Here is an 11236-nt window from a genome sequence, read left to right on the forward strand (position 1 = left end):
GAATTTATTTGCCAAAATGCAGTTTTGGCTTCTTTTTTGCAGTCTTCGGGGCTTACATAATTTGTTCTGCATGAAATTCTAACCATTTTTATTCCTCTTTGATAAGTATAGGTGCAGGACACGGATATTAATACCTCACTTACCTTTGACGGATTGTCAAAATATGTAGCATCTAAAAAGGTCAGTTACTTTTTTTGCTATAATCAATGCAATGTCTCAAAATGAGTGGAAAATGTAGTATGGGTCCCCTAGCACAAACAGACACTAGTTTTGCAATTGCATCTTAATAAAATTGGAGATTATGTGGCCCAAAAGCTACTTAATAATTCCTGTCTGAACTTGGCTGTTGACCTTTGGGTACTGCCATCTAGTGGCTATCTATCCAGAACCTAATCCCGCAGCTGTTTCTTCTCAAGGTTCATTTGGTCACAAAGGGGATGGCCTGGCCCAACATTTGAAAGAACATATTTTCACAATTCAATCTGATGGAAATTGATGATCTCAAAAATGGCGATTCACCATCAAACAAACGGATAATAAGTTGTGCAGCAATATCACCTTGATAAAGCTTGACATCTTTAGAGCATATTCTCTAGTTTCTACGTTTGTTTGTCTGCACCTAAACAAAGCAGAGGGCGCTACCTCCGCCCAATGAAGAGAACTATACATCAGGCGTCCCCAGTTTGGAGACATCTTGATGTGGATTGTAGACTGTTTGCATAAGAAAACAGGTTTCTTTATCTTGGGACACACTGGCTAAGACATGACACATGAGCACAATGCATCTATCATAATGCATCAAGCCTACCAACTCCAGTCACGCTTTGCAAGACCAACAAAGTTCTTTGAGATATTGGACAAAATATACGCAGTACACCCTACAAGGGTCGGTCATTTATTTAGTCGTCCTCCACCTCAATCAATTACAAGATACGCTTTTCAGGAGTCGATTAGACAGTTCTATTTCCTTTCCGTCCCATACGAATTGGGTCGGAGGTTGTTCTTCGGAATTCCCGAAAATGAATCGTTTCTCCTGAAATCAAGCACACAAGTGTCAGCCAATGGCAACGCTCTCAATTGAACGTGAATTTCCAAGTCAAACCTGAGTCCACAAAATCGACAATTTATCAGCAATCAATCCGACACTCCCACATTTCTCGGAAGCCGGGTGATAAACCCGCCCGGTATTCGGATCCATGGCCACCTCGGCGGGTTGAAACTCGGTAGTGAGCAATCGATCCGCTTGGTTATGGGACAAAAGAGATTCTCCGGATGATCTGTATTGGAGGAGCGACATAATTTAAGGAGAAAATTGGTATTTGCTCGCCACTTCCGTAGATTACATTACCCTCTTATAACGTGAGTGTATACAATGGGATGATCAAAGCATCTCACGAAATTGATCTCTTTCTTGCCGCAGGGTGAGATATAGGGGAACTCGTGCTCATAACGAAGTAGGTCGTTCCGTTTTAATCGTTTGAAGAAGAATCTCAGAAATTGCTTGTCCTTGATACAAGAGGTGAAATTTTTCATCTTTGAGTCATCTTGGAACAACTGAAAAAGGGAGCAAGGCCAATTGAAGCATATCAAAAGATATAGGTCAGGGTCAGCTGAATCATCCAATGCGAGTTCATCATTTAGTAAACCACTGACCCTCGAATTGACTCCCGCGATGAACATTCTTTTGCTCTTCAAAGCAGGGGGTCACACCCCTTTGGAGATTCGAGAGCTGTACCTGACCATTCATAGCATTGGCAGTGTGATAGAGCGGCAAAGGAAGCAATATGATGACACCACCCTGCAATAGTATAATTGCACAAGTGTGCGACTCTCCTTTGGCTCCAAGGGCTTTCCCCATTCCAGAAATGCCGGTTCTCGCTTATTCACTCTTCACTCACCTGTTTTGTGAGAATTCGACGGACTCTCTGGGTCTCTCTTTTGCTTGGCTCCGTGCGCTCTCGGTAGCTCAACAGAGCAAGTGGGGGAAAGTCCCCAAGAAGCATGAGAGTCCCGGTTTAAAAACCGACGTCGCCCTCACGAACACGATCATTCCGAATTGGGCACCAAGCCAGTCATGACCTACGATTGTTTGATCTATCTCGAGGATGGCTCCGAACTTGGAGCCTTCCAAAGCCAGTTGTTCATCACCAGTCAATACTTCAAGCAACTTCTTCGCTCGAAACCGGTCGGAACAACGTCAAGTTTTGTGGTGTGCAACATTCGCTTCGAGCTCATGAAGAAGATCTTGGACTATGTGAACCACGGAGCCAACAACTTTGAGCCCTACGAAGTGGACGAGATCCTTCGAGCCAACAAGACCTTCCAGATCCCAAGCCTGGAGCTCGTGGTCCAGGATCTGAAGGAGCGTGGATCCAGTTTGGAGGATCTGAGCGACGAATCCTACGAGTTCCAATCGGACACCGGATCTTTGGAAGTGAAGAGCATCGATTCGGATGAGTACTTCGACGGTGATTCGGAAAACAAGAAACCCCATAGGGCCAAAGCGACCATTAGCCAATCGATGCACTCCAGAATCTTACGATGGATCGGCAAATGAAGAGGAGTCACTTGAAAGCTTTCACAAGAAGCTTTGGATTTGTTCATTACTTAAAGTGGCCACTGATCGCCCCCGGAAGATGCACTCATTCTCCGCACGAAGCAGAAGCAGAAGCACTTATCGAAGGTCTTCTTCGTGGAAATGAAGTGGGAAGAGGAATTAGTCCCGCTCGATCGTATGATCCCTTCCCAGGAACACTGCCCATATCTGTGTATGTGTCTGTTGTTCACACTTTGTCATTTCATTGGAAGTAAAATAAATCTCAAGCGGCATTATATTTGGATAACAAGTTCTTTCGGGATAATCCATAACAAAGCTCTTATCATAACTGGAATCCGTACACAGGTTAAGCCTTCCGCGAAGGACAGCTCGCCTCTTGTTATTTTTGAAGGACTGGCTAGCCTTGTTCTTCCTGGGATGCCAATCGGATAAACAGGGTGAGCAATCAACAACGAAAATGAGCACCAATGGTCCTTGGGAGGCTCTTAAACGAAAATATAGTGAATGTTTAACATATGGGCCTCTCTGCACATGTAAATGAATGTACAGACTTTGATGATTGGCTGAATGCACGTCTTATGGTTCTTGAGGCTCATGGCTCAAACGAACTTCTTGTCCAGACTTGTGTGCAAACCAAAATCCAAGTCAGAGGCTGCATCATAGATCACCTTATCCTCTGGACAAGGAGACAGATCTCGAATTATCGATACACGCCCCTTTAGTAACAAACCAACAAATTCGTGCATCAAACAAGTTTCAAATAAGATTGGGTGGTAAGTGCGAAAATGGAAAAATCACCATAGGATTGGTTGACTCTTATTCACTCTACGTATCCTGAGTTTTGCGCAGTCTCTCTTTCTCTTGGTTTCTTCTACACAGATTTTTGACATCTCTTGGCTCACGTCGCTAAATTGTACAGTCACCTCCATACTTGTTCTCGCTTCTTGGCCTGCATTTGATTAATTGAGCATTGGCTTGACTAAAGCTCTAGGCTTGACGTTTTACGATCCGTCACTGACAGAGGTGGTTCAGGAACTTAAGTTCAGCATCAAATCTCAGAAGTGTAAAAAAATAAGCAGAGGCTTGAACATGTCCAGTTCAAACGTGCTTACCGATTTGACGCCCGATTACGAATCTGGTCATGGTCCCTCCTCTCAGAATGACGATTCTTCACAAAGGGACGACTGACGAGGATTATACATATTGCAAGCTCAGAACGGACGCCACTTGGGTGGAACTAATTAGGAAATGCCCACCCATGAGTTCGGTGAAATTTGAAAGCTACCAAAGGTTAAATGTGCTGGAGTTACGATTGGTCTACTTAGCAGAGTGGTGAATTCTCATTACCGATCGGTGTGAGTTAACACTACTCCGAACATGCTAAAATGACTGGAAACGGCTTACAATTGTTGAGCCTTCTGGGATGGGAACTTTCGTTCTGAAAAGTGTTCTACTATTGCATTTGGGCAATCGTACGCTCAGACAACGAAAGCCTGGGAGTATTTTAATGGCTTTAAGACTCATCATCAGGTAAATTTCATTCCACAAATCTAATTAGATATCTGATATGTTGGCTTCAAGGCAATGTGGTGTTTGTGTGATTTATGAGCAGGAGAAAGAAGACCGAACCCAAAGTATTTGGCTTAATCAGGGTTGATACTTCTGATGTAATCCTAATCGATTTCCGGAACACCATGGTAGAAAGCAATTGTCACCATTAACCAGAAACTGTTTTTTTTCTCAGAGGGGAACTGAAAGTACGATATCGGAAAGACAAACCCATCAGGCAAGCAGCCCTTTCAGTTATGGAGCAGTCTCCAAGCGTCGGACCATACATCTTTTCATTGTATTGAGACATATCAATAACGTACATAAGGCTCGATCGATTAGATAACTTGAGTAAAAATGTGTTCTTAAAACATGGCATTAAAACATTACGAGTCCCTGAAAGGAATTCGTATGAGGACCTGTGGATCTTATCTGCCTTAGAATATGCCTTGGCATGTCAGCTTTGCCAAAGGTCGGCCTCGAGGTAATCGGAAGTATTGCCAACGTAGAAAGATGTCTTTATAAAGATAAACTAGCCTATAAATACCTTCCTTGAAATAGGCCCAAAGGTCATCGATAGACTACCGAGTGAACGAGTAGAGTTCAAGAATACTGAAACAAGCGTCAAGCTTAAGTTGAAGTTTAGGAGAACCAACTACAAACATGTATTCTACCCTGCTGCTCCTTTCCATTGACTTATAACACACTCATAATTTACAATGTATGACGTCATAGTACAAAGTCGTGCTGTGTCACAATCAGTTGTCATGATAACCCAGGAGTGCTTTCTTGGACATGCTCGAACATGAGCTCTTGAATACACGATATTCGGCCTTTAAAAGAATGCAAGGTCTTCAAGGCCGACAGTCAGTCTGCAAATATCCGTCCTTTCGCAGGTATTGATCTAGTCAGTCAAAATGGAGCGTTTGAGTGTCCCAATGGGTTCCCTCAATAGGGCCGAAACCATGGATCTTTTTAATCTGATGCTGAACACATCAAAGACCGCCGAAGATCCTGTCACGGATTAGGATGCCAACAACCCTCCAAGTCCAGAGAATCAACAAATCAGGCATAAACGTGAAGCTCAAAACCTCTTTGAGGACATTTTTCAATGTCGAAAATGTGAGTATTGGGCGTACAAATCAACGGATTTAAAACGCCATGAATCCAAACACGAATCCGAAAGCACCTCAATGAAGAGGAAAAAAGCATCGAAGACAACAAAGCCGATTGCCAATTCGCTCATCAAGACTAAGCGTCAGACCAATGCGTTCAATCTGATCGATGGGAAAATTTATCAATGTCGACAATGCTCAGTATGGTCCTATCATAAGCATATCATGAACACTCACATTCTGAAACATCTCTGAATTGCCGAATAAATATTATCTCTTTCATTTTTCCGTACCGTGTGCAATCATCAAGCAATGTGCAATGCGCAATACCGAATTGTTATCAACGCTTCGCTCTATAAATGCTGGGCAAACATTGATTGGCAGGTCTCTTGTAGGCAGACCCGTCGTGTTTGATCAAACATACCTAATTGTATCATGAGCCTTCATGTTTGATCCATGGCCACATTGAATGCGTACAAACCAGTGCACATTTTACAGCCCAATAGGCAGCACTGATAATACAATCGATGCCAAGTGGAGTGCTAAATGAAAGATAACAAAAAGATTGGCAACATTAAGGCCAATGTTCAGTAGAGGGCGTACGTATATACAGGGTGGGATAAAATTTTATAAACAAAAGCATGTATTGCCTCTTTGAAAATTGGTCTAGATACAGCAGATTCTGGATTTGGGCTCTTCGATTAATTCTCTTTCAGTATAAAAAAAAAAGAGTTAAATTGTCCGCTCTTGGCCAGAATTAGTTAATGAAAACATCCACTGCCAACCTCAAAGCTCGTACGCTCAGTATTGTCCCTAGAAATGGCTTGCTCAAGTTGGCTTCCGTCCTTCGACAGTTGCTCTTCAACAAGTGTTGTTATGATTTCAATGGAAAGTAAATGCCGTTGGCAATTGGGGCACCAATTTTGAAATTAAATGGTTCAGCCATAGAGTCACTGTAACTAAAGCAAATTCTGTAACACTGTAACACCTTATACAATCCACCCTGTACTTCCCAATTTTCCTGGTGTTTCTTTCTTATCTGCTCAAAGGATAGAAAAAAACCACTCAAAGTAAAAAATCAGCTTTTGGACCGTGGACCGTTTGAACTAAGGGATCTGCCGACCGGTGAATAAGAGGGGTCTGTATGACCACAGACTTCTAGAGATGTGAACTGCGAACGGAAGCCAAAATTTCGTATCTCCTAAACCGTTCACTTTATTCCAAATAAGCACTTCATGCGACCACAAGATCTTATTGAATAGATGAACATGACCAAATTTGAGCCCAAATCTAGGCTTAGGGAACTCCGGAGATATGGTCACAGTTATCTAGCAAACAATACAGAAAATTCAAATTTTCGGCCTGCTCTTGGTCAGTTACATAAGCTTTTGACAACTTAGCATTGATACAATGCATTTTACAAGTAAATGATATAAAGATGACCTGCCTTTAATTGAAGAGATCTAGGTTTCTTATTTAATTACTTTAGTTCGAAAAGTAGCTCAGAGTTGCTAAGACCAAGAGCAGGCCGATTTGGCGGGTAGCTCGTTCGCAGTCCATATTTCTAGAAGTCCGTGGTATGACATATTAACATCCCTTTAAGCGTAAAAAGTTTCTGCCAAAAGTGTTGCCAAAAATGTCCATGGCTGAGCTAAACCAGTTAAAAGGACTATATTGTCAAATGAAACCCAAAACTAATTAAACTTCACAAAACTTTAGTGATGTCAATACTTACTTTTCCTTTTTAGTGTACTAGTCCGAAAGCTGACCGCTAAGTCAATTTTTTCAGGCCAAATTTGACAAGTTTAAGATCATGTGGCTCGAACGGGTCAACGATTTCAGTCCTGCCCAACCACCCAACCCTTCAAAAAGCTTGCCGTTCCTGTTCCAATTAATGCCATAAATGGTCGATAGCCAGTGGGCTCGAATTGTTTCTGTAGAATTCTGATTTTTCTTTAAAATGTAATAACGAAAAGGAGGCCATTGAGCAACATGTTCTTCTCTAGAACTATGGTGCTCCAAAGCTAAGGCGTCATGAGTTTAGGCCATGTTCATTTCCATTTCCTGTGTGGAAGGTTTGATTTTCAAGCCCTAGCCGACCTTTGATCTAGGATTGGTCAATTCTTGGACAAATTTGCACACATGAGGTGGTTAAATAAGAAAACCGTTGAAATTTTGATCGGAAAAGTATTGAGCCAAACTGACCAAAAACCATAATGTCAAATACTAGCAAGTAAAAATTCGAACGGAAGTTATCTGCATGAGCTAGCATTGACAGCGACAAACCTACCAAGAACTCTTTCAGATCGAATGAACAAGAGTCACCTCTTACTTGATGTCGCTTTCATTTTCAAGATGTTGCTTGACCACGAGGGATGTGACATTTTAGGTCTGGCTTTGTATTGATCGCATGCACGAAACCATTCTTAGAATGTTCATTCCGTTCAGTGATATGTAAGGTTTATGAAGGCCAATTTTAATTTGCAAAACAAACCAAACTCGAGGAGAGAGCGGTCTTTTCAGCTTACTTTTCTGGACTTGTTGAGACAAGCTGATGAAGAGCAAAAGTACACACACACACACACACACACACACACACATGACATGTACTCTCACTAGGAACATGCTCGTTCATGCTTCCTACAGACGTCACCAAACTTTCGCTCCATCAAGTCAGCTGTTGAATCGAACAAAATGCAAGTCTGAACAAGAATTGTTAAGTGTGCAAGATGTGTACCTATATATTGAAGATGATCTCCAAAAGGACCAACAATTCGATCACTGTTCCCATATCAAGTGGAGCCCTTGAAATACGACCAAGTACATCAGGTTTCACAGCTTGTAAAAAGCATCCACCATGAAGAATTTCACCGTCAACTTGAACGAACTTCAAATGTCCCTTTCATTGGCTCGTTCCGAGACCATGGAACTATTCAAAGACATATTGAAAACATTAGGCAATAAACCTAACGATCCTGAAGCCACTTCATCGAGCGCCTCTACCAATGGAAGTACCGGATCAATCACCAAGGCCAAACGTAGACCAATCTTCAAAAGGAGATTTCATTTACGCCAACGGGCATCCGACATCAAAGAGATCTCCGGACAGATTTGGGAGTGCCATATCTGCTCATACTGGTCTTACAGCAAGCAAGCTTTGAAACGACACAAATTTCGCCATGAGGAGAGATGCGTGAAGTCCCGTAACCTCATCATGGATGTAAATGAACAAGAGAAACTCAACGAAGATCACCACCCTAAACATACCAGTCCAGCCACTCCCAGTAGACGATATCGCATGCGGCCACGTTCTGTTGCGTACAACCAGATAGATGGCCACCTTTACCAATGCCATTCTTGTCCGGCGTGGTTTTATCAACGAAATCACGTTCTTCGTCACCAAAATAATCATCACTGAGCTGGCTAATAGTTCATGTATAACTAATAATCTATAATAAACAATGTTCATTGACTTCTTTGTGGAAATTATTGTGAGCGAGTCTTACCATGCCCTGGTGGTCTACATAGTAGAAATACTCCCGGACATTCTCGGTAAATTGTCCCTGGATATAAGTTATGGATCTCCGATGGGGTTGCAACCAAGTATGATTAATACCAAGGACGGATTTAGCGCCTGGCAGTCGGATAATGTGCCTCCAAATACCCACCATTGTTGTGAATAACTAAAACGTTTGCGATTGGACTTTTATTTTAATAGATGCAGTCAGTAAGTGTTTTTTGCTCTTGCGTAAATTCACTTTTCAGTTGTTGACGTTTGATTGTTGCCTGCACTGAGCGGGAATTTGAAAACCGGTTGGGGTTAACACAAGAAATGCTCTCAAGTAGACGTAGATTTGAGTTTGAGGTTCACAACTAGGGTACTGTATTCAGCCGTGTTGGTTTTTAACCTCTTGTTGTTCACCTCAAAACCGTCAAAAGTGAACTTATTGCCCAAGTACATGTTCTGCTTGTCTGTGGCCTTCACTGGGGACTCTTCACCCTCTTGCCAGACGTATTCCACATCATCGGCGGAAAGTCCGTCTGAAAGTGGGAAAGTGGTAGGAGGATTTTAGACAGTGTTTTGAAAGTTAGATATGGCTGGCAATGCTTACAGCTGGCAATTTCAATTGGGCAAGAGATGGATTGACCCAACTCCATAGCCTTTCCAAGGCCTTGGCAGCCAGTAGTATGGATCAAACGAGTGCTGAGAGTGACATCTCCTTCGGCAGAGATCTTGGCTAATTGGTTGGGCGCGAAGGTTTGCATGATCTTTGAGCTTCGGCCAAAGCGGAAGAAGGTATCGGGTTGCCAGACCCTCTTGGCGTCTTCACCCACCAATGTGATGGGGGCATCCTTGTCATGTTGGAGTCTGGGGTCGTTGTAGAATTGTCTGAAGGTCATTTGGATTTGGACTTCCTACAAATTGGCGTGAATCCAAGTTATGCTGTGGTTTTGAATAAAGTATAACTGATGCCGAGAGTTAATCTTACATCTCTTTCCGGATTGAGGGGGCCAATTTCTCTGAAGTAGATGTTCACTGACACCTTGGCTGGTTCCTCTGAAATTGGAAGCATTAAAAAAATTAAAGCTGCTTGAGAGTTTGTTAAAGTATCAAGTCCAAGAGCCTTTTTTCTGAGATGAGCATGAATTATATTTTATCATCTGATCAGAACAGCAAGCAGCTTTAGAATGTATAATTTGGCCTCTGATGGAAATTGATTTCAACCGTGTTACCTTGTATTGAACTCGAGATCACGAACAAAAGGGATGGATATTGATGAAATCTTTGGCAACCTGGTTAAAAACCAAGAGTAATGATTCGCAAAAGCACTTACCGTTATAATTGGGGCGAATGGATTTGTCATAGCTTCGACTTTCCGGGTGTTGATATCGCAAAAGAGGATTGCGATGGCTTAAGCCGTGTCCATATGGCCGTGCGCAAACGGACCTATTGGAATCGCAATATGTGAGGGGATTGTCATCCGTTTCTGATTAATACTTACACAACTAGTAATGCAATGGCGATAAGGGTTTTCATTCCGATCGATTCTTTTCTTCTTGACCTTAGCCTTCAAACTGATTCCACTTCCGATCTAGGCTTCTTATATTGCCATCAACATTTTGGAGAGCCAGCAACACATCGTTGCGTGTGTGGGAATGGAGAGAGTGGAAAACATGTTCTTAAAACGGTGAAGCTACCCCTGAGATTAGCGATGGGCTTGGTTGCTTTTTCTTGTTATTCTATTCAAAAGGAATATGTAGAAGTTGTTACAATAATTTGAAAGTCAACCTTGGATAGATCACGAACGTCTAGAAGTATGAACTGTGAACGAGTTTCCCATCAAGTACTCTATCTTACACGCTGCGTTTTTGATAAGCCTGTACAATATACGATATACAGCATAAATAAATCGGCCTGATTTTGCTCATAGCAACTCTGAGTCACTTTCGAATTCAAGCAAAAAAAAGTAAGAAATGTAGATCTCCTCAAATAAAAGCAGGCCATTTTTGATATCATTTACGTGTAAAGTGCTTTGTATCAATGTTAAGTTGTCACAAGCTTATCAGCTGACCAAGAGCAGGCCGAAAATTTGAATTTTCTGTTTTGATTTGTTGACTAGATAACTTTGACCATATCTCCGGAGTTCCCTAAGCCAAGGTTTGGGCTCAAATTTGGTTATGTTCATCTATTCACTAAGATCTTGTGGTCGTATGAAGTGTTTATTTGGAATAAAGTGAACGGTTTAGGAGATACATTTTTTTGTATCAAATCCCCGTCTACATCTATCGAAGTCCGCGCATAAGTGTTTGACCATAATTCCAGATCATTACCAGACCAAGGGCAGGCCAAATTCGCTAACTCTAATTTGTTGGTGGATCAGATATTGTATGAAAATATTCGCTAACCCATATTCGTGGGTGGATCAGATAATATGTGAAAATAAAGTTAGATAGGAACTAACCCTGAACGGGTGAAATAACATTCGAGGTTTTGTCTCTTTAGGAACAAGAAATC

General features: G+C 42.0%; 2 protein-coding genes across 2 annotated transcripts; both read right to left on the minus strand.

The window, feature by feature from the left end:
* Positions 1–865: 865 nt before the first annotated feature.
* LOC131885255 (UPF0598 protein CG30010-like) lies at positions 866–8894 on the minus strand. The gene is made up of 4 exons (XM_059233220.1): positions 8727–8894; positions 1349–1554; positions 1103–1277; positions 866–1033 (listed from the first exon to the last, which is right to left on the minus strand). Exons 1-4 carry the CDS (start codon positions 8889–8891, stop codon positions 920–922), a joined length of 660 nt encoding a protein of 219 aa, XP_059089203.1. The 5' UTR covers positions 8892–8894; the 3' UTR covers positions 866–919.
* Positions 8895–8911: 17 nt separating this feature from the next.
* Positions 8912–10456, minus strand: LOC131885254 (glutamate-gated chloride channel-like). The gene is made up of 5 exons (XM_059233219.1): positions 10224–10456; positions 10056–10168; positions 9711–9778; positions 9333–9636; positions 8912–9261 (listed from the first exon to the last, which is right to left on the minus strand). The coding sequence occupies exons 1-5, from the start codon at positions 10256–10258 to the stop codon at positions 9059–9061; spliced, it is 723 nt and encodes a 240-aa protein (XP_059089202.1). The 5' UTR covers positions 10259–10456; the 3' UTR covers positions 8912–9058.
* Between the last annotated feature and the right edge of the window lie 780 nt (positions 10457–11236).

Source organism: Tigriopus californicus, chromosome 8 (genome assembly GCF_007210705.1).
Source record: "Tigriopus californicus strain San Diego chromosome 8, Tcal_SD_v2.1, whole genome shotgun sequence".
NCBI lineage: Eukaryota > Metazoa > Arthropoda > Copepoda > Harpacticoida > Harpacticidae > Tigriopus > Tigriopus californicus.